Below are 24784 nucleotides of genomic sequence, written 5' to 3' on the forward strand. Positions count from 1 at the left end.
CTCAAGCCCAGGATCGATTTATCCGTACCTTGGCCTTGAGAAATCGTGTCATCACAGCAAATCAGATCAGCGCTCGTCTTCAAACAGACACTGGTGTGAGAGTGAGTGGCCAGACGATTCGGAATCGACTGCATAGGGGTCACCTTCGCGCTCGACGTCCTCGCGTGATCCCTTGTTTGAGAGATCATCACATTCAGGCAAGACGGCGTTGGTGTAGGGATCGTCAACACTGGGATAATCGACGCTGGAGCAATGTGATGTTTTCAGATGAGTCAAGGTTCACTGTTGATTTTTTGGACAGACGTAGGAGGGAGTGGCGTCGTCGAAACGAGCGCTTCCAAGACGTTAACGTCATCAGACATGATCGATTTGGGGGTGGTTCTGTTATGGTGTGGGGAGGCATCACTGTTGCTGGAAGAACGGCTTTACATGTTGTTGCAGGGCGTGTTACAGGCCAGTACTACCGGGACAACATCTTGGCAGTCCATGTTGTGCCGTTCGCACGACGTCATGGCCGCCGTTTCATCTTCCAGGATGACAACGCAAGATGTCACAGGGCCAGGATCGTTACAGGTTACCTCCAACAACAGAACATCACCACATTACCTTGGCCAGCACTGAGTCCCGACCTCTCCCCCATCGAGCATGTCTGGGACATGCTTGGACAGAGGTTACGTCAACGTCAACAACGTCCTGCCAATGTCCAAGAACTTGCTGCTGCGTTGCAACAGGAATGGGACAATCTGGACCAAAATGACCTTAGACGTCTCATTAGGAGTATGCCACGTCGGATCAATGCTTGTTTGGCAAACAGAGGAGGAATTACCCGTTACTGACTTGGTTGTGATGCTGTGGTAACTTTGCTGTTTGACCCCGGGTATCATTTTACCCTTATAATGGTCAGTCTGTGCCTTACTTAGTCTAACGATAATTTGGAATAAATCGATGAATGTGAACTTCATTTCATTTTGTCATTTGTTTCTTCGTCAGTTTCATTAGGTGACTTTAATAACACTTAAAAATCAAATATCCCCTACTTTTTTTGAATAGTATATATAGAGGGCAAATTCATGCTCTACAGTAACAGCACAAAACCTGAGAATCTTTACAAACACGACATAGTTAGACATAATTAACTTGGCATCATGGAATAGACAGAACAATCGCACTTGCAAATAAAATACCAGCTCAATTTATAATGCTCATATAAATATTTTGTAGTTCACTTAGAGATAAGCAGTGAGAGCTCAAGAGTAAAATCTTCATACCTGATATGAATTTTTTTGTGTCCAATTTTCTCTTTGTTTTATAAAGATCTGGGTTGGTGGAAGAAGTTGATGACCGGTCCTGGGCTGGCCTTTCACCTTTAAAATACTGACCAATCACAGACATCAATGGTGACTTTTGACCTTGGAAGTAGTCTTTCAATATTTGTAGAACGTCTTTCAATGCTTCTGATTTTTTGCCCTATAAAAGAAAAAGATACATACATCAGAGAGAGAGAGAGAGAGAGAAATGGGGTTTAACGTCCACTCGACACAAACTAGGTCATTTCGGGACTAACATACGGCTAATTTTATTTCATTAATTCGCTTGCTCGTAGGGGTCTTAAGCAGTGGGAGGAAACCGGAGGACCCGGAGAAAACCCACGAGGTTGGACAGGCGACCCTACTCCTTGTCACGTACAACCGGGGATTCGAAACCACGCCAGTTGACTCAATAACAGGCCGTATGATACAGCAAGCACTTTCTAACCATTCGGCCATCCACCCCCCCCTACATATATCAGAAAGCCATTAATATGTATATGTAAAGTACTGTCTGTTTATGGTCAATATTCAGGGTTTACCTGTTCCTTACAGGAGCTAAGCCTCTATGATTTAGGTAAAAATATAATAGGCCTATAGAGGATTGGGTCAATCTGATATGTTGGGGCAAGTTTCATAAGATTCAATCCTTGTTCCGAAAATATAAATTTTAGTTCAACTTTGGGTTTACTGTGTTAATCCAATGAAATTAACAATTCATTGAATTTTTGTCATCTTATCAGATAAATCTGGCCTTCCATGATGAAATGGAAACCAAGTTTTATGTCCAAACTTCAAACGTTAGTATACAATATACACTCATATCAAACAAAATTCTTCAAGGCATATGAATGTATTACGTAAATGAATATATTTAACATCTGCTTCCACTAAAGGGGCTGGAATTTTTAAATATCATCTAGTTTTAAATTTTGCTTATCAATAAAGAGGTAATTGTACATTACCAGTTTTGAGATGATGATTTTAAACAACAGGCAAGACCGTGTAGATAAAGTAAAAAGTTGATTCATGAATTCTGATCCTTTAGCCGACTGTAAAATCTGTGAATGAATAAAATGTAGAAATTATAGAAACAAACAATGCATCCATCTAATCAAAATTTCTTTCAAATGTATTTTTGGAACTTAACTCAACTTCTACTTGATTTAAAGATATTTAATAATATGCAGTTTGTGATTGGTCAAATTTAAATCAAGATACACATCAAAACCTGTTATACAGAAAATCTGTGAAATCTGCAGATAGGAAGCCAGACAACAAAAGATACGTCCACAGCAGCTAAGTCATCCGAGCAGTCAACAAGAGTTGTTGCATATTTTGTCTATTGTCGGTAATGAAACATTTATAATAAACGAAAATCTGATTAAGAGTAACAACTCATTAAGTAATTATCAGAAAATCATTAGAATTTGTTTGGCATTTAATTCTGTCCCATGCTAACGTTTAGTATACGAAACATTTAAAATCATGGATTTAACTGTTCAAGTTATCAAAATTCTTTGAAAATCGATACACATGTACGTGTTCGTCTTCTGTGTATCAATCTAAAGTCAATCAGATGATAACTTTGGTCTCTAGAGCATCTGCAAGATTTATCAAAGTGATCAAGGTCCATAAATCTGGCAGTAATTATCGGAAATCATTGAAAATCACTAGGCTCCCTCGTCTCATGGCCTTAAGCACTGTATAATTTAAAGTCAATCTGATATTAACTTTAGCAATTGTGGACACAAGACGGACGGACCGCAGACTGGGGCAATGGCAATATGCGACCACATATTGTGAAAAATGATGGACCAATTACCCAGAAATATTAGACATTTGATTTGTCAAATCTCTGACTTATTGATCGTTATTTGTTACAAGAAAAGGGGAAGACAAATAAACTGTAAAAATTACAAGTAAAATCTAATATACCTTTAAAATGACTTGTATCAGTTCGATGGCCTTATTTCCTTCACTTGAAATAGTCTATAAATATGAAAGGGAAGATTTAAATAAATGAATTAATATGATGGTAACTTCTTTGTAATTTCAATTAAATTACACTCAAAGAAAGGGTCAGTGAGATGACTGCTGTCTGAAAATCTCCACTGAAGCATTGGAATCTAAGCCCAACAACTATTGAAACTGTCAAAGTTACTTTTATATATCTAAAGCTGGATATTATAAAACTAAATTAAAATGTAACATTAGTCAATCACCAACCTTAATTAGTTCTTGTAGTAATCTAACAGATTGCGGGTCAGAAGACTTCTGTACAGAAAATATCTGGAAAAAGATATAAAAAAAACATGTTTATAATTAAAAATAATCTAGTTTATGCAAAATATATGCCATTTGGGTTGTGGATGTATCCAGTTTTTAATATATTAATATATCAATATCAATAGTGCTAAATGTTGTTTCATGTATCATCAAAAACTTTTAGATTAACACATTCATTATACATGAAACAAAATCCTTTGTGTAACATTTGACTAGACTATGTAGCACATACCTGTAAAAGAATCTGCACTAATTCAGTTGGACCATAAACAAGATTGGAAGAACTTTCTGCTTTTATTAGCCATGGTTTACCAGTTTCTTCACTTTCCATGACATCATTTGCTTTCTTTGCTACATAAATGGAAATAAAATAATTACAATTATATCCCTAGATTTCTTTTCAACACCTCATTTCTGTCAGTTCAAATAATTTATGGTCAGGTATGAAACAAGGGGGAGAACTATGCTGAAATACTGCGAGGAACTTCTTGGCCAACACCTGGATTGAACCGGGGATCTCCTACAAAAAGTAACAAAGTTGTGAGATAAGACTACCAGGTATGCAGATTTAACAGAAAATATATAAATTATAAGATCCTTACCTGATTTTCTAGGACTGGTTTGAGTCAATAACTGGTAGAATTTATCTCCTCCTTCTGCTCCGCGCATGTGTTGTATCTCAATAAGTTGAGCCATATAAGCTTTATCCACTACAGCTTGTTGTAAACTCTCTGCATCTGTCTCCATGGCGCGATCTAAACAATGTAATAATTTACCCATACTACTAACGGGTATACCAAAAGATTGAATAAACAACAACAATTGGGCTGGTTCTAGTTCTTCTAGAGCTGAAAATCATAGAAGAAAAAAAGGCGATTGAGTAAGATGATCATAGTGATTGAGTAAGATGATCATGGTAACTGAGTAATTATAAGATGATTATGGTGATTGAGTAAAATGATCATGGTGATTGAGTAAAATGATCATGGTTATTGAGTAAAATTAGATACTTGTAAGACAGAAAATAGTGCCTTTCCGGCTTGGTCAGATACATTTTTTTCCATTTTTAAAAAATTATCATTAAAGTTTAACAACTTCACAAAAACATAACGTAATATTCCTTACCTGCCATCACTAGTCTGTCAACACTTGAACGAATCATCTTCAATTTTAGCCAATCAGGAAGTAATAATGCCTCTTCAGAAGTATCCAAGAGAAAGGCTGTAGGTAAACTTCCTTTTTCAGGAAACCACATTGATAAAAATTCATCATAGCGATTATTCTCAGCTAAAATGAAAATGAAACGCATATTTCTTAACAAACAATTCATCTAATGAAAAGATTAAATGTTTTATAGTCGGTTAAAATGCAAGCTTCAAAATCAAATCGTGTAGTTTGTAAAAAGTTTGTGTCATTAATAATAAATATAAATAAGCTTATGTTATGACAAAAAATATTAAAACTACAGTTATACTGGTACTTGAAACAGATAAGCATCCACCAAATTGAAAGTAGAACCACATTTGATCTTGTCAAAAGACTCATTCATGGGAAAAGGAATAGGGTTTAATGTCTCATCAACATAATACTTTGATCATTTTGAGACAAACAATTTGTAGTTTTTATTTCTATGGGTATGCATAAATTACTACAGTAATTGCAACTATGTTACTTTTTGTATGAAAGATATAAAGCTTACCATCAGGTGCCCCATACGTCAGTAATATAATCATAGCATGTACAGCTAATATATGCATGGTGGCTGATCTTCCAGACTCCCACTGTAATATTATCTGGTCCTGCGTATTAGACTGAAAATAAGACACATTAACTTAGTTTCTCTTACAGCATATATTACTCTTTTTGGAGTCAAAAATTAAATTGTTATTATCAGTGGCATAGGCTTAGCCCTCCAACTTCATAAACTGTCATCCAGTGACCACATGACTGCTACAATCCACAAAAAGTACGAGTAAACCTTACCCAATTATAAGCTTCTTTATCTTGTTCTGTAGCCTTGATTAAATAGGTCATGTATAGATTAACCAGTGCTGTCAATGTCTGTTCTTCCATTGGTGTACGTTTTGTACCTTCCGCTGGTAATATATGATTAATGATTGATGTTCTTTCTACAATTAATTGAGCTGTATCCTGAATAAAATGAAAATTAAATATATCAAATATTAAAGTCTCTGTTCATCATTTGAATGATCATGAATCCCTTCCAAACTACAACCTCCAAAAGTACTATCAGCTGAGAAGAAAACCCGATATCATCCAAAATATTGACAATCAGGATCGACTACTCTTGGAGACATATCTCTTCATGTATGGATTTGTCATTTCTCATGCGGCAAGTTCAACTTACTGTCATTACTTGATTTTGTGGAAATTGTCCATGTGCAATGCTTATTGGTTTCTTTCTAAATTTAAACATTGAAAAAGGTCTTACCAGAGCAAGGTTATCTAGATCTTGTAGTGATTGGTCCATGGCATAAAGAGACAGGAAGATAATGTAAGCACTGATTAAATTAGGACTGGTTTCTATTTGACAAGCCTGAAAAAATACAAATTGAAGAATATGTTAATGACAGTTTCAAAATGACTAAAATTATATTCTGTTGTGGTATACTTGAACTATTGTATTCAATAGAAACAAAGGATTGGTAATAACTAGGATATATCTTCATTTCGCTGAATAAAGAATACTAGGGTATGTTTGAATTGAATTTATTTGAAGTTAGCTTCTAATTCTAAATTCAGTTACTGATTCTTCAAAATATCAAAGTAAGGCATGAACATATATAAAGGATGAATCAAACAAGAAATGAAATGAAATGGGGTTTAGCGTCCTACTGTTCTGCTCCTATACTGGGCTAATGAAGACGGGCATACGCCATACAGTGTGCTATGAGGGAAATTTTGCCCGGGCAGCTGCACTATCGCCTACTCTTATATCGAATTCCAACTGCCGAGGGATCTTTTACGTGCATTCCAATGTATACACGGGACCTCGGTTTTTCGTTTCATCTGAAGGACTAGACAGCTGTCCTTGTCAGGCCCTCCTTTCTGCACCACTGACAAGGGGAAACCACGTCGGAAAATCGGGATGAACTTTCTTGGCCAATACAGGGATCAAACACCCGACCTCCAGGCTACCTAGCCACCGTGGCTCCATGAATCAAACAAGCCTTGTAGTTCAAGCAAAGTATTTAACAATTGTCGAAATACAAAATTGTGGTTAAAAACACCTCCACAACCAGAAACCAAATGACTTACATTTCTGAGGGCTAAACATGTCTGCCCTTTCACTTCCTGGAACAATGGAACAGATGGTAAATGTTTTAACAACCAGGTGTGTGTTGTCTCCTCTTCGTCAGTTTCCATAGCAACATCTTTATCTAGTTCTGACCTAGATACCACCATAGATAAGCCCTGAAAATATGAAATAAAATAAAAAATGTTTAAACAATCAATTCCATGGATAACACCTAAATTCTTAATGCTACATAACCAGGAATATGTATTGTTTAATGGTCGAGAGCGAGACATTAAGTAATATATTGTAACAACAAGAGGACCGTCAGGTCCGAGTGTTTTTACAATATATTACGCAATGTCTCAGCTCGAGACCATTAAACATCTTAAAATACAGACACTCCGCACGTGCGTTTACAGTGAAATACGTCACTCGAGTCTAATATTTGACAAGGTACGATTGGCAAGTTGCCCGTACGATTATTTGAAATAATGGTACGCCAACATCAAAGGGTGACGTCACATCTGTATTTTAAGGTACATTAATTTGAATTGAACAAAATGAATGCATCATTTTTAAAGACTACTCTGATCTAGCCTTGTTAAAAATAAACCAGAAACAACAGATATTCACAGATCTTCAGTCAAAACCTTAAATCATGTTGAATTCTTAAATCTGTGTGGGAAATGAAATGGGGTTTAACATCCTACTTTTTTGCTCCGACTGGGAAATCTGTGTCTACCAGTAAACTAATTTTTCAGTAAAACCAGAGTCTTACCAGTCCACAAGTCCAGGACATCCTGTATATAACATTGAATTTAATAAAACTATCTTATTTTCAAAACTGATCATTTGATTAACTGTAGGGTATTGGTAAATTCTAGACTGTTCTATCTGACTGATGTGTGGCTAAATTCTAGATGTGAGTATTTTACCTTAATTGCCTGAGTTCTAGAAGATGACTGTGAGGAAGACAATCTTTGTAAAAAATAGTCCAATACTTCAAACATAGTCCTTGAATCAGAAACTTTACCATGAACCAATGCCTGTAATCGCCCCAATAACTGCTTCTGTTTTAGTTTTTTCTGTATAGAAATAAAGATGAGAATAAGATAATTCATAATATTTATAGTATAACTGATCTTTTTTTTTTACATAAAACCCTCTGGTTTATAGACGATGTATATAGATACTAGAGTTGCCAACTTGATCAACTAGAATCGTGATGTGTCATCTCCATGGTTACCATGCCGGTAGTTCCCATTAATTTCCAAACCCAAACAACAACATTTAGAACATGAATTGGTATTTTCAAAACTTGGCATTGTTTGGGGTTTATTCAGATTCAAAATAAATGATGGTCAAATTATAATTAGTTTATGTATGAACAGACTGAGATTGTCACCAATTTTAAAACTATTTTGTGTGGGGATCAGATGATAAACAATAATATTATTAAAAGGATTTTCATGAGGAGCCTACAACAAGGGGAAAATAGCATTAATATAGTGTTTTGCAAACATTAAGAGTACTTTACTGACACTGTATAATATAACATTACCTGTTTTTTTCTATATTTATCAGCTTTTTGAGAATCTTCATCGAGAATATCAATTTTATTCTCTTCTTCTTCTGTTTCATGTAGTAAAAATTCACACAGACATTGTATAGGTAATACATCTAATGAACCTTCGCTAGACTCAACTAACTCGGCTAACCAAGGCATAGATTGTGACGTACCCTTGATATATGAAAAAAACATTAAAGTCATTGTATATAAACTAGATACAACCGGCTCAGAATAACATAAGGTATAACAACTTTAAAGGGACATCAAGATATGGCCATTTGAAGTTTACATTAGTTTCTTTGATTTAAACTGTCATCTTCAAAACAGTTGTGTTGATTTTAGAAATATTTGATCAATACTGACAAACAATAGATCATTTGTTTTAATAATCTCAATTACAATCTACATGCAAATACAAGCAAATGTAACAAAGTACATAACAGATCACTGTAACACTATCTTAGTGATAACAGAGATCAGTTTCATAAATATAGGATTTATTTACATCAGGTATATAAAACAGCTACAGTTACATACATACAACATGATACAGGAACTTAAACTAATAAACAGGAACTAGACTATGACAGGAACACATATAACTATATGAAATCCACCATTCTGCCCTTCTGCCAAGGCAGCGGCTGAACTCAGGTGAGTCCATACGCCGGTCTCTCCGTCTCCCTGCGCGTTTCTCCTGCTCTCTAGTCGTCTTTAGTTGTCTTATTTCACTGTCAGTGAACTCGTCATTATATACCCTCGGACAATAGATAACTCATGATCATATATGCAATTGTCTCTTTTATCTCGTCATGGTATGCTTACTGACCAGTTCGTATTCCTTTGAAGTAATGCGGAGCGTGTGCACAGATCATATGTATGTATGGGTTTAATTACATGTTTAATTAGATCATAGCCAGTCTGTGCCTTAAGAGAAGTTAATACAGAGTTGAAAAGTCAATATCATATATTTTCAAAAATCAACTGAGGTCATAAAGTTCTAAGCACCTAAATGGTCGTTTAATTTGATGAAAGTCATAGAGTACTTTGTTACACAAATATCATTGAATACAGCCATTGATAACCTATGGTTGTATTCAATGCCTTGGACACATACTACTTTGGTCCAGAATGACGTCACTTTCAGAATTACGTCAAACCTTAATGACGTCACCACTAGGCAACCACAATTTTTGTAAAAAAAAAAGGGCAGAATCTATGATGATTTTTTTTTTTTGATAATCTGCATAGCACAATGTATTTTGAGATTTGCATTTAGCTATAGAAGAAAAACAGAACTCAATAACCATTGAATACCGCTCAGGTTATTCAATGATTCAAGAGAGTGTATCCTTGCGCAAGCATTCTTTGAGCGATATTCAATGGTCATTGAGTTCTATCTATATATTAGAGGGAAGAGTATATTAATTACCTGTCTCTGTATAACATCTAGAAGAAAATCAGGATTACGATTTCTACACAACATCTGTCCAATCTTTAACGACATGTTTAACACTTGTAACTGGTCTAATACTTTAGCTGGTGGACATCTTGCTACTCCACTAAAAAAAACAACAAATAAATGAAATATCATTTAACACGTTGTTTTTCTGAATCACCTGGGCTAATGAAGATGGGCAACTGGGCTAATGAAGACGATCCCTGGGATATAACCTGGGACCTGCTGTGACATACTCAAGAAACAAATAAAATAAAATATTTTTTTAAAATAATGTCTACATTACAAAACGTTTGGTCCTTTCAAATTCAGGTTTCTAGTTATCATTAATTAAGTGCACAAAAATGAATAAAATTGTATTTGCAGTTTTTAAAAATCAATCAAGGATGTTGACGTAGGTGATGAAAATAGTAGATTTCTGAGGCAGTGACCTACATTTTTAGTCTTTCACACATGCAGACAAAATGAAATGAAATGAGTATATTACCCAGGGTCCATAGTAGTAAGCTGATCCACTAATAAACTATTAGCTTCTGTTATTGTAACTTTACTTGTAGCAGCAGCTAAATGTGTCTCAAACTCTAATATCTCTTGGATCTCTTTCTGATTTATCTACAAAATATGAAAAATATGCTTCAAGTTAAGAATCCATGATATCCAGTTGTTATAAAAGTCCTAATTATAAACTTTGAAATGGTATATATAAAAGTATAATAAAGATGAAGATAATTTGTAAGACACAGAGTTGTATTAAACTCCTGCTTTATTTTACTCATGTACCAGTTCTATTGAGCGTGGACTACACTATCCTCATATTTATACTCTCATCACCTGCATCATTTTATGTTCCAGACCTAATTGGTTTGACTAACATCTTTGACTCTTTAAAATAGAGTGTTGTCGATCCCCCCTTAATCCATAGTATAATAATGAGTTTAGTATAGTAGAATGGAATATCTATTGACAGGACATATCCAGTTGATTAATAACAAAACCTACAGAGCCTATTTTAGCTTTTTCAAACTCGATTAAGTGATTCGCCATTATATCCAATGGTATCCACATTTTCTGACTAGCTAGTGACTGAAACATCTGGCAATAAAAGTCAATTTTACATGTAGATGTACTACCTGTCTTTCTCTAGCTTTAATATCATCTATCAGTTTTTCATCTGTTGCTGTCGTTGGTGGAGGAAATTTATAATTACTGAAATATATAAACATTGTGTACACATACTGTTTGTATAATGTTTGTTGAGTAGCTTGGCCTTCACTGTCCTAGTTGTCTACATGGTCGAAGGACACATCCAGAGCAACGTTCACATCCTATAGTGATCATATAAAATATATTATATTGAGATAGTTTATGAAATGAGAAAATATTTTTCAAACTTACTTCGTCATCACCATCTCCATCATTAATTTTAATGTAGAATAATTATCCCAAGCAGCAACACCTACAAAAAAAAAAATTATAACCATTTTGTTAATGTTATAAAAATAATCCTGCAGTTACACATCAAGACCTCAAGTTTTCAAACAGTCAATGATTGAGAGACATATATTTGGAGAGAGAGAGAGAAATGGGGTTTAACGTCCACTCGACACAAACAAGGTCATTTCGGAACTAACATATGGTTTAATTTTATTTACATAATTCGCTTGCGCGTAGGGGTCTTTAGCAGTGGGAGGAAACCGGAGGACCCGGAGAAAACCCACGAGGTTGGACAGGCGACCCTACCCCTTGTCACGTACAACTGAGGATTCGAAACCACGCCAGTCGACTCAATGACAGACTTTATGATACAGCGCGCGCACGCTAACCATTCAGCCATCCAACCCCCCCACATATATTTGGCAAAACTTTGAATATTGTCAGATTTATATGTAGTACTTTGACACACTGATAAAATTTAATCAAATATAAGTTAGAAAATAAATGTATACACATACCAAATGTACTCGGATTATAAGCCGCTAAGGTAAGTAACATTAACCATCCTTTCCAATATAATGCAGATATTGCTAGATTAGGTGGAGTATATCTAAATAAAGAAACAAAACATAACGATATGTTAAAAGTAGATAGAATACAATTGTAAATAAGAAAATCAAATTTAAATCTGACAGAGAAAGAGTTATCAATCTCCAGTTAACACATGTAGGTCTTAGAGGAACTAACCAGCGGCTGCCAGACAGGATACGCCCACATTTTCGAGAGATGGATGGAGAACGAGCTAAAAAGAAAGTGATTTTTCCTACAATCAAGGGCCATAATTCAGGAAATTACAATTCGATATGCGCAAATTTCGAAAGGAACTGAGATCTTTGCGTTATAAACTTACATTTCAAGTTTCAACAAAATCAGATAAAAATTGTGACCTCTATAGGGTCCACAACCTTGATATACCATATTTTTTGGGCTATTTGAGAACGAAGGGCGGCCAATTTGTCTGTCAGTTTTGGGCCGATTTTCACGAAATTCAAACTCAGCCGTCCTTAATATCAAAGAAGTGACATATGCACAAAAAGATGTTCCTAAAGTGTTTTTGACAAAGTTTACAACACTATGCGAATTACCTCCCTTTGTCCACTAGCTTTATGTTTATGGAATTTTTGGAATGGTCGATAAAAACAGAACAATTATCAAGGGCGGATAATTTGACCATGTTTCTCCCCCATGAATGGACCCAGGGTTTAGCGGAGTAGAACGAAATGATACCACTGGGAATACCGAGGGTGGTCTTTAGAATGCATATTTGTTCTAGAATTATCGTCTTAGAATATATAAACATGCTTGTCATTGTCGTCAGTTTGAACAAGGCTTGATAATTCTGAAACTTTTTTGGGGCAGGTCTCATCTTTTGTCGAAATGATATGTGTTGATATCCTTAAGTATACTAACCCTTTAGGTAGTGTTATATTTTCTGGGTATCTATAAGTACACAGATTTAACAAGGCATCTATTAATTCTAATCTCTCAACTTGCAATACTTCCATTCCAACTAAAAAATACAATACAACAGAATGGGCTGATGTAGTGGAAATAACAATAACATTGTAAAAAAAAACCCAAACCCCATAAAAGTATCAGATATAGTATCTGCCAACAAGCTACATTTTGTTTTCATAGATTCATCAAATACTACAGAACCAAATAACATTTGCTTCAGCCATTATTTTTGTCAAATTAAGATACTAAAAATTGCTATTGGCCTTCCGTGAATAGTGGAGACTAGACCAGCATGTGAAATACGGATATTTTAATTAATATCTGATAAAAATCTGCATAGCCTGCCACCTCACCTACTTCACATATTTCAAACAAACAAAAAATAAAGTGAAATAATGATATATTTACATTCATGATATAGACTAGCAGCACGTTTAATAAGTTGGTCAGCTAATTCTACAGCATCTGCAGCACTAAATTGTAATTCTCTTGACAAACCAATCACCAGTACCCTCATTAATGTGTCTTCCAGTACGGGTACTTCTGTCGCTAAGCGTAACATTAAACTATAAAATAGAATTATAAACTTTCTATTTAATGTTGGCTTCCATCGGAGTGATATCGCAGATAACATTCTAATCTTATTACTTCAGAGAATGAAATAATCTAAAAAAAACATTGAATTTGTTTGATTGACATACTCAATATCATTTTTCTCAACACAGATTTAGTTTAGGGAGATCTATAATATTTTGTATTCATAACCTACATGAGTAAAGATAACAATATTCAAACTGAATTGTCTTCAATCTAATAAATAACAACTACAGAATCCTTTATTAATTGAGAAATACATTAACAGAAGACATTTTTATAATGAGAAACAATTATTTGTTATAATAATATAAGCATGATGGTTTGACAATTAACCTTGACAATGACATGTGGTTATTTGTCGAAACGTCATGCTTATATAATACATCACTTTTCTGTTAACAAGTACAGAGTGTTACCCTTATAAAGAAATAGTATACTTATATTAAAGATTACACACCTTCTATCACCTTCTGGTGGCCAGTTATCTTTGTTATAATAATGTTCAGGTGTTTCCATAAACAGAACTTTATGCAAACTGAAAAAATATAGAAGTGAAATATAATGGAGTGACATATACAGATTTCCTGCTTAATTGTTGAGTAATATTCAGTGTAATATTTTACATCCATTTCACAGCTTTCCTAGTCACAAAACCCTTGGCTTTGACAAAGATGAATGGAGTATACCAGAAACATTTACAGATTGCACAACTAAATCAATCCGCACATTGTGTTACACCATTTGGTTAAACTTCTGTTTGATATCATATGAAATAGTGAACAACAGAAGTAAGCTGAGGTTTAACAAAACACAACAAATAATTTGTATTATTCTGAATGCAAAAAAAGCCAAATAGTCTATAATTCTTTTTTCGTTTTCCTCAATAGTATAATAGTCCATATTTCATATTTTACCAAACTCAATTTTACTTTACATGTGATAAATTTCATCAATGTGTTCTTAGTTTCATGTACTTTATTTAAACAGAAAATGAAACTGTGCATCCGCTCCAATCAAACCAAGACATCGTTCAATGATCTAAGCATGTGCAAAAACGTAGCCGACCACAGATTGGTCATTCTATGTAAGAAAATCAGAATCATAAAAACAAAACGATATAAAGATATACAATTTCAGATAGAGTACAATAAAACATGTAACTTGATAACGTTGAGAGAATACTCTTCGAAACTTCGCCTTAAATACAACAGTAGCTGTTTTCCATTTGTTTGTGTTTTGTTTTTACTCTATCCAGTTACTTAATGCCATTCAAAGATTATTATCGTCTTCAAATAGATTGTTCCATATGCTCACAATATCTGAGGTATAAAGGTACAAAGTGGTTTCAGTCATATCATATCTTACCAATGAACATATTCTGTGGGTTTCCCTTCCAGTAATTTCGGCACAACTGTATGTAACCACCAGACACTATCTCTCTGTATTACAGCCACTTGATTTTTATATGTCTGCAGAATTTCTAAGTCTGCAAAATTATATAGAAATTCAACAACCCATCATACACCATAAAATTAAAACATGCATAAAAAATAAATAACTGGTTTAGGGGCGGGAATAACAATCTAGTTCATTCCCATATGAAAAGTCCAAAATATGTAGGCTATTGTAATGACTGTATCACGCAATTAAGAACATCCAAAATTGCTTGTCTTGTACAAAAACTAAAAGAATTATTATTATATTTTTGTCTTAGACAAAAAAAAATAGTCATGTAAAAGTGAAGCCGATGTAAATATGAAATGACTTATTCTTCCATGTTTGGAGTTTTAAATATTTTATGGGAAATAAAGTACCTTTGTTATCTCCTCTTGCCACAGCAGACACAGCCTCTCTTATAGCAGGTGATATGCCTAATAATATAGACAGTGTTATTAAATCTGTTATTGACATCACATAGCGCTCCTGAAAGTAAATAAAAGTATGTACTACGAAAAGGAGAATTTGTGTTTAAACATCACTTAACACATCTAGGTCATTAAAGTATATGATTATTTCACCATAATTATATGTATATATCTTAATATCTTGATTTTTATACATGGTATATGTTTATTTTAACACAGTGTTATATATTTATTTAAGCATAATGATAACAGGTAGTGAAACACTATTGACATTAAGTTCACACAAACCCCCTTCTATGCAGTATAACCTTTTACTAAAGTCTCTCTCACCATGTCTATCTCACTGAACTTGGCTTCAGTTCGCTCTGACATCAAACTTAAGCAGAATGCTGGAAAACTAAACTCATGTCGTAAAGACCGAATAATTTCACGGAAAAGTGCTCGTAAAGCTCTTAAATAATCATCTTTATTGGTTAACAAATCCTGGAAAATCTCTGCTAAAATCTGAAATAATAATGTAACTTTCCATTAACTTATGGCATTAGAAGTTGTTTAAGGGATTTATAGTGTGGAGTTGAGATTTAGAAATTAATGATTTATTCAAGTCAGAATAAAAGAATCAGTACAAACCTTTGATGCTTGCTCTGTAGATGATGTGAATATAACTCCTAATAAGGCCATGTTATTAGGGTTACGAGCGTTAGACAGCTCATTATAAATTGTGTGCGTTAAGATCATCTTTAAGTTCTCCGGATGACCAGATAATAATTCCCTGAAATTAGAAACTCACAACATCATTCATGTTTCTCAGTTCTGTCCTTTACATATCATTTGTGGACATTTTTGAGGTAAGCATTAAAAAAAACAAAAAAACTATACAACAATCCAAATCATATGCTTTTCCTTCTATATATGTACAACATACAACAGCAGAATTATATTATTTTGGCCAAATTCAAGCAAAACTGATCAATGTTATAGTGTCTGTTAATGGATATTCTTTAAATAACCCTGAATACACACCTCTCAAGGCACATCTCCATCAGCTTTTACTGAACCCATCAGGAGTGAGGAGAGGAATCCTAAGTTGCTAAAACTTGATGATGGCCAAAAGATGTCTGGTGGAAACGGACTGGGCTCATACATATAACTAGTTTATTATTACAATTGAAAGAGTAAATTTAAAACTTATTTCATTATTTTGATATTCTGATTGTAAATCTTACCTCATGCAGTTTAAATAATGGTTAATCAGTGGTTTAGTTTTAAGACGTATTTTAATCAACTGTGCGATAACTTCTAGATCAGTTTTATCATGATTGACACAGTTCATACAAACTGACATCAACAAATCCTGCGATGTTCTCGCTAACTGTAATAAAAATACATATCATATATAACTCATACATGACACTCACACAAATAAATTCAGATATTAGATGTATTCCTAAAAAGTCAGATTTCATTAATTTTTGTGAGAACAAAATATGTTCCTTTTGAAGGTGTTATTTACATTAATAACCCGTCTTCATTGGTGCACAACAGTAGAACCTTACAAACACCATTTCATTTTATTAATAACATATTTCATGCGTTCTTTAAGAGTCAGCTAAACACAACCTTTTTATCACTGTCTTATAAATTTCATTTTATCTTATACTGACACCCTTTTTCTATAAAATAAAATATTCAAGTGGGAGTAATAGCATTATGACAAGAGTTCAAACATTTACTGTATGCACTTCTAAAAGTGTACATAAATAGCTAACATATACACGAAACTTCAAATATTTTTTTTAAAACATAACATTCAAAAATCTAATAAAATAAATAACAAAAACATTTTAACAATAATGTCAGCAATTTTATAACCTGATTTATTATTGGTATCTGAAACTGTAAAATACAATTCACATTGGTGCTTTTATGTCATGAAATTGAGTGTATTCTGCCTGTAGCATACTGGTAATAGGAAAGTTACTCAACGAGGGGTGAAAGTCATATTGGTTGAACATTCATTACAATCTCATAATATTACTATTTATATTAATGCTGTCTGTATATAAAATATGACTTTAGTCCAATGAATTTATTTCAAATTGTTTATGGTTGTCAAACCTGTGTCCTGAAATTCCACTCTCTTATTTAATTAATTCCTGAAATTCCACTCTCTCATTTAATCAATATGAAGTATTTTCATTCACAACTAAGACATTAACATGATCTTTTACACATCTTACTTTAGGATTTTGTAGCCACATTTCTAATCTTTGACTGGCCATTGTTCTGACTTCACTATAACCACATGTAGCTGACATTAATCGTATTAAATTTCTTGCCGTAGAATCCATGGGTTGTCTACGATTTAATTGTTCACGGATTAAATCTAATATATAGGACTCAATATGTTCCTGCTGATATGGATATCTAGAAAAAAATAATTAATAAATGAATAAAATCAGTGATAACAGAATATATTTTCACAGGTATGACTATACTATAACTGTGTTTCGCCTCGAAAACACAATTTCACCCGAAAGTATGTCGTTTGTAATAACCAGAAAAAGCAAAATTATACGACGTCAGCAATTAATTAAAGAAGTAAATTATTACAACGTGTCAATCTCAAAAAGATTGCTGTTGATACCTTGTACATGTATTCCTCAAATCATTAGGTAATGAAAAAAACTTGTACATATTATGGTCTTTGAGTTAAATTTGGACAGATAATTGTTTTGGTAACAAAAATAATTTTCCTGGTTGTGTAGACATGCTTTCTAATATTTGTACAATATTTAGGTCTGCAACTATTGATGAAAAATATCTGAAAAGGACAGGAGGTCTAATAGCAAGAGCAGGAGGACCATAAGCTATGATTTCTCTCCACGCCATATAAATCTTGCTTGCTTAGTAACTAAGAAAAGTTCTGGCATTTTAAGGGTATTGCCTAATCCCACTTAAAAATAGTGCAAAGAGAAGGGGAAAAAAAGGGAATACACATAAGGCCAAACAAGGGAAAGTAAAAGGGAATACAAATTTTAAATTTCTGAGCCAAACTGAAAACTAACCGTTGAAAGACAGGTGTGGTATCTTCAGACATATTACTTTTAATACTGTCACCACCTTCTGATCCTTTAGATGTATCTTCATCTTCAAATAGATTGACATGAGGACTTGCTGTAAATAACATCATACTTTTGACACTATAACATCAGTTTGCTACAGATCTTTGTATATAATAAATCATAATGCCATTTAACATCAACTTATAGTGCCTTATCTAACAGGACAAAATATACTAGCATAAGTAACATAAAATAATTGCACTATATTATCGCTAGCTCAACAACATTACAAACTCAATAAAAAAAATCTATTAAATATGTATTTTTTTCATTCATTTGGCATTGATAATAATCTTTACATGACTGTTAGCATTTCAACTACTTTTTAAATAGATCAAAACAAATTCTTACAGGGGCTGGTTTGTTCTTTAGAATCACCTGAACCGACCAATAAATTCTTAGGTGGAATCTTTGTACCAAAGGCTGTCTGGATGTTATCGACAAAACTTTTACAATCATCTCTATCAACCCAGACTCTTTCACCTAGTGAATCTTCCACATAAACCTATAATCAAAATATGGAAAATACTAAATAACACAAGTGCCCAAGAGTCTAGAATGATGTCATCACAGCCATTTTGTGACGTCATATCTCAAAATTTCAAGTCTGTCAAACGATGTACAATTGTCCAAGGAACTATCATGCACAGTTTCATCAACCCAAAGAAGAAGAACAAGATAAGTGAAAAAGTACATAAATTGATACTAAAAGATACATAATGCCAGCAAAACTACATACCTTGACAAAATTATCTGGCCAATTTTCTTCTTCAGCAAAAGCTGACAGTAAAACATTGCACGCAAAAACTGAAACCAGTGGATTGCCTTTCGACTTAAAGTTGATAGACATATCTCTTTTCAATAAACTGCAAAATGCCTGAAATATAATTTTGTAGAGATATTAAAATGTGATCAGTGATAAAGTAGGGTGGGTGTGTAGCAGGGCAAAAGCCACAATATACACCCATTGAAATGATGCCAAATAAGTGTGGAGGTTGTAAAAGTATATATGTTGAGGCAGGTTCGGCTCTCCTGGTGAATGAAGGGAGGTTCAAACTTTAAGATTTTTATGAAATTGTGGTCCAGTATTATTAGTTTTCATTTTTGAGTGAAGTCTGTATCACTACAGGGGCAAGGACTGTATAGAGCAGTGGACGCCTATCGCTAGCCCCCGGACCAATTCATGAAATCTGATATGTACGTTTGTTTGTGATATCTAAATATTGTGTCTTGTCTGTAAATTTGTCTTGTGTAACTGTTAGTGTGTGGTGCAGTCTCCCTGCACTTACTATTTGAGGACTTTTTTTTTTCAATTCATTTCTTAAAAATACATTATGTAAAAAGTTGAAATAGTGCCAAAATAATATCACACTGTCCTACTATTCTGCACCATCAGGAATTAGAGAAATGGCATAAACCATGCAGTGTGTTAATTACAAGGGCAGTTTTACCAACTGTCAAGGGTTCTTTACATACACAATACAGACCAATATAGGACCTCGGTTTTTCTTCATATCATCCAAACAACTAGCTACAATGTCCCCTTCCAGGCCTTCCATCCTGCACCTGCACATACTTATACAGTCGAGAGATATATAATTATTGTTTTAAATAATACATGACAAAAATAAACATAAATCAAAGATTCTTACATCTATAACAACTTCACTACAGAATAAAGCTGATTTAGTTTTGGCCAGATACATTGTAGTGAGGTATATAATCTGATCTGGTTTAGAACGATTTGTTTTCAGATGTTTTACAGCACCACATAATAAACCCTCTACCCGCTCATCATCACCATCAATTTCAGCTTCTACTATCTCATTATATAGATCTCCAGAATTTACTACAAAAATAAAAAAAATATGGCAGTAAGTAAGATACAGTGACACAAAGATACATACTTGAATCACATCTATTGATGGTAATAGGACAGATATTTTCTTCAAAGCCAATGTTTAGATCGTATCGAGCATATTTTGGTGTAAACAGAATTCTCACTGGCAGAATATAACTGTCACAGAAAGTAGATCAGATTACATTGTATAGTAGTAATTATCTTTCAAAAAATCTATTCCAATCTGCTAAATATTGGAGACTAGCGCTGGCATCAAGAGTTGATTATGGTCTGGATAAGTTAATTTAAAGTCCAATTAATAATGCAGATAACATTTCAGGCCTAAAGAAAAACCTACAATAGGCAGATTTAACTCTTGCATAATGTATGTTTAAATATTACCATCAATGGCCGATTCTTCATATTGATGAACAACAGGTGCTGGAGAACTTCGTTTATCTGAATCTGATCGTCCAAGAGGTGTAAATGTCTGTGGTGATAATTTGGGTTTTTTACTTGTCCCCGATAAAGAGCTACTGGGTGCTTCTCTTTTACGTTCGTTTGACTGGATTTTTCGTCCAATGGGCTGAGGGCTAGTTGATCGCCTGACCTCAGTAGCTCCAGAAGTTTTACCTAAGGCAACAAATTCTCCAGATGGTAAATGCCCTGAAAATAATACATTATATTACATCAATTAAGACCATCATAGTAATGGGTGATTCACAAACGACAAAATAATAATAAAATTATATCTTAGCAAGTGTAAACGACTGCCATTCAATTTGGACGTTTCACTTATTTCATGGAACATAATTGATTAGAAATTACAATAAAAATTGAAAAACTGAATATAAATCACTTTGTAGACATTCGTATTACATTAATATGTGCTTTAGGCCCATTTTCATCTATTTTAAGATATCAAAGAATAGAGCCATATCTTTAAATTAAAGTAGCTAAGTCTCTTAATAACTCGATCAATATCATCCAAAGTCTTTGACATCGAAAACACAAATTATTTGTCAATTTAAATCAACATTGATGCTGTGATCTTACCGGGAACAGATGGGTTTATGATATCTAAAACAAAATAGACATTATACCATTGGTACACGAAACGTGTACCATAATGCGTTTCAGCGGATATGTAACAAGGGACTTGAAGAACAAGGCTAGACATATTCCACAAGTCATGTCAAATAGTGACGCCATATTCTTATCTGGAGAGCATGCGCAACATTGGTGTACACTGGAATAACCAGCTGGCATATTTTGCCAAACATAACTGAATGAATGTAAACAGAAACGATTGAATGTAAATCAGTTTATACATTCATTTGACATTATTACATGCGTTGGGACCCGTTTGTGTCAATTTCTAGGTCCCAAATAGTAGTGATTTAGCTCCTTTAAATGTGAGAAAATTCTAATTTAGCAAAATTGGCAAACTAGCCTTTTGAAAAGACATCATAAGTCATAAGAAATTGAAGAAAACAGTGGATACATTAAATTACTACATAGTAGTTAAATGAAGACATCTTGAACGTTTTAAAAGATATGCATCATTAAGGACTGAGTCATTGAGACTCACAGGACTAGCTAAAGGAACTTTTAATAATATTTATTAAAATACTTTAAGACGAAATGACTTGATAACTAAATTCGCGAATCAGTCAAGAGTAATCAAACACAAACTAGTATTGTTAGCTTTCTATAGCTTGCCATTGAGTCGTAACTGTTTGTTTAAGCAAAATGACATTACCTTTTCCTTTGAGAGGTCGCTTCCCAGGAGGAGCTTTATTTCTGTCCATTGTTTAACTCAATAATATTGTTGTCCTATAATTCGTTTTAAATATTAGAAAATATCCATTTGACGGCCATTTCAATAATACCGGTACACCGTTTTCATCTTCCGTGACTGAAGAACAACAAGGGGAATAACCTACATTTTGTGAATAGAACCGCACCACCCCTTATTCATTTGAACACATTAATTAAAACTACCGGCATGTCTAGCCCTATATATAAAGTTTTTTGAACATGTAGATTCTAATCCGTTTTATCCACAAAGAGCTAAACTATCTTGAAGGGCGTTTATTACCTATGTTTTTTTTTTTTTAATAAATGGGGCCAAGTTATACAGTTTTCAAAATGTGAAATTTGACTTGGTGTTTTCTCGCACACCGTGCCAGTTTACATACTTATCTTGCGCATTGATGTCCTAATTTTCAACCGAAATCCACCAGAAACTCTAAAAAATATAACCAGTTCCCAAATAGGATGGAACCAACTTTCGGCAATAAAGATTCTTCAAATTATCTATTTACATTATCTTAAACTTACATGTAAACATTTTAATCTTATATTACTTCGCAAGAATGAGCGCAATTTAAAAGAGTGTGCGAGGAGCTATTGGAGGGGCAAGCCTGGTGCCAGCAGCCGCGGCAATTCCAGCTCCAATAGCCTATATCGGAGTTGCTTCGGTTAAAAAGCTCGTCGTTGGTCATCATCTTCTGTAACCCGAAATTGTTTCGGGCATATCAGGTTCTGCCCAGGGGCATGGTGACCCATGATTTTACATGAAGAACAAGATCCCGTCCGGGTCCCACAAAAAGCAGTATTTATATGAGTTTGCAGGAAGGTGTACTATTGGGCCGTGTGAAATATGCTAGAGTCGATTTGTAGCATATCTGACCACGCTATATGTTTGATACTGGTTAAGCGTTATGATTATGATTTTTGCCATATGCGAGGGGGCGCAAAAGCTCAAAAACATGACGCAAAGCGCGTCATTGCGTCCATCTCACTTAGCCCCTGGTCTTGCCGCCCCTCTCCCATCTATCATTCATCGAGCCCGTACGCCTATCCGTCACGAGACCATTATATATATATATATATAGTTATCTGATATTTCTAGATTTATCTTGGTGAGAGGATATCAGTGAAACACCCTTAAGGCTTCTGGTAAACAAAGGTTACGTACGATCCAAATGTAAAAATAATCAATTACACCAACCATATATTTAGCGTTGGTGTTATACATACGTAAATTCACACACCGTCTTCTTTATATTATATATACTGAGCGCCATGGAAAACGCATCACTTAGTTTTTCGTATAACAAAATGATCCTGTAAACATATCTTATTTATTTTGCTTGAATGAACAATATTCAAATGGGAACACATCAATAACAACACATTTGTACACTTATGGATGTTTAATCTGTAATCAACGGTACAAAGTCAGAGGGGTCAAAACCAAAAGTACGACACAGATGTCAGTAGCGCGTGTGTCCTCCACGGGCTCTTACGCACGCTGGGGCAAATTGTTCCATTCTTGGACAAGAGCAGCTTGTAAAGCAGCAATTGTGTGCATCTGTGGTCTCCGATACAGACGGCGTCCAATCTCATCCCAGGCATGTTCTATCGGTGCCATGTCCGGAGACATTGCTGGCCAATCCAAGACCTTGATATTGTTAGCAGCCAGGTAGTCCATACTAAAACGGGCGGTATGCGGACGTGCATTATCCTGTTGGAAGTGCTGAAGTTGTGGGTGCGCTCGAAACATCGGAACAACAATTGGTTGCAAGACATCATCACGGTAGCTAGCATTAACGCGACCCCTGCAAATGTGTAGGGCGGTCCGGTGATGAAATGTGAAGGCCCCCCCCCCCACACCATTACACTCCCCCCACCGCATCGATTCGTTTCGAAGACGCAGCAGTCTGCAAGATGTTCCCCAAGACATTGATGTTGTTAGCAGCCACATCAGCGTGATAAAGATGAAAGCGACTCTCATCACTGAAGAGCACACTTTGCCAGTCTACTCTTCTCCATGTCTGGTGTCCTTGAGCCCATATCAAACGCCGCTGACGGTGGTGACCCCTGAGGATAGCTCCAACATAAGGTCGTCGTGCACGGAGTCCTACTTCTCTTAGACGACGTCTTACGGTGTTGGCACTTACTGGTCCTTGTCTTCCGACGACTGCTGCACCTGTTCGAGTCGCTGGGCGGAATCTGTCACGCAGATGAGTGACCCGGATGTAGCGGTCTTGAGCCTGGGTTGTAACGCGTTGTGGACCAGGACGTTGACGGTCACGTGTTGGTCCACGTTCGAACTCGAACACGTTCCACCAACCTTACAATAGTGGACTGATGACAATTGAATTGTCTGGCAATAGCACGTGTAGACATGACTGCCCTGGACATTCCCATGGCTTCATTCCGTTGATTTTCATTAAGTCTCGGCATCTCTAGCTCGATTCCTTCACACGTCCAACAACAAATTACGACAGATTGACGTTTCACAGTTCATGTACTGCACATTAAGTTGAAAACATGCTTTTAAAGGGCTCACACACAATGCTGCACGTGAATATTGGGTTTTTCATGTGCATCTCGTGCAATTTTTTTTTGTGCACACGGGCCGATATTTTTTGCGTTTGGGAGCATTGTGTGAAACAATAGTTCATAGTATTGCATATATTATACATGCAAAACCATCTAGTAATAAAATAT

At 34.8% G+C, this 24784-nt stretch overlaps 1 protein-coding gene across 1 annotated transcript in view; it reads right to left on the reverse strand.

The window, feature by feature from the left end:
• LOC126810441 (integrator complex subunit 1) overlaps positions 1-22162 on the reverse strand; it is a 41766-nt gene extending 19604 nt beyond the window's left edge. Inside the window, exons 1-33 of the mRNA XM_050535514.2 lie at positions 22026-22162; positions 20666-20929; positions 20076-20272; positions 19163-19300; positions 18775-18928; positions 18367-18475; positions 17539-17725; positions 16525-16670; positions 15929-16070; positions 15629-15802; positions 15248-15356; positions 14799-14919; positions 13891-13968; positions 13245-13402; positions 12789-12888; positions 11837-11928; positions 11280-11340; positions 11015-11090; positions 10372-10496; positions 9858-9987; positions 8417-8596; positions 7791-7940; positions 6876-7031; positions 6049-6153; positions 5580-5747; positions 5296-5407; positions 4722-4883; positions 4199-4444; positions 3829-3947; positions 3537-3599; positions 3246-3299; positions 2273-2368; positions 1269-1467 (exon numbers count right to left, since the gene is read on the reverse strand). Of these exons, the coding sequence (XP_050391471.2) occupies positions 1269-1467; positions 2273-2368; positions 3246-3299; positions 3537-3599; positions 3829-3947; positions 4199-4444; positions 4722-4883; positions 5296-5407; positions 5580-5747; positions 6049-6153; positions 6876-7031; positions 7791-7940; positions 8417-8596; positions 9858-9987; positions 10372-10496; positions 11015-11090; positions 11280-11340; positions 11837-11928; positions 12789-12888; positions 13245-13402; positions 13891-13968; positions 14799-14919; positions 15248-15356; positions 15629-15802; positions 15929-16070; positions 16525-16670; positions 17539-17725; positions 18367-18475; positions 18775-18928; positions 19163-19300; positions 20076-20272; positions 20666-20929; positions 22026-22074 (4420 nt within the window). The 5' untranslated portion in view covers positions 22075-22162. The remainder of the gene's footprint in view (positions 1-1268; positions 1468-2272; positions 2369-3245; positions 3300-3536; positions 3600-3828; positions 3948-4198; positions 4445-4721; positions 4884-5295; positions 5408-5579; positions 5748-6048; positions 6154-6875; positions 7032-7790; positions 7941-8416; positions 8597-9857; positions 9988-10371; positions 10497-11014; positions 11091-11279; positions 11341-11836; positions 11929-12788; positions 12889-13244; positions 13403-13890; positions 13969-14798; positions 14920-15247; positions 15357-15628; positions 15803-15928; positions 16071-16524; positions 16671-17538; positions 17726-18366; positions 18476-18774; positions 18929-19162; positions 19301-20075; positions 20273-20665; positions 20930-22025) is intronic.
• Positions 22163-24784: the final 2622 nt, after the last annotated feature.

Source organism: Patella vulgata, chromosome 2, assembly GCF_932274485.2.
Source record: "Patella vulgata chromosome 2, xgPatVulg1.2, whole genome shotgun sequence".
Taxonomy (NCBI): domain Eukaryota; kingdom Metazoa; phylum Mollusca; class Gastropoda; family Patellidae; genus Patella; species Patella vulgata.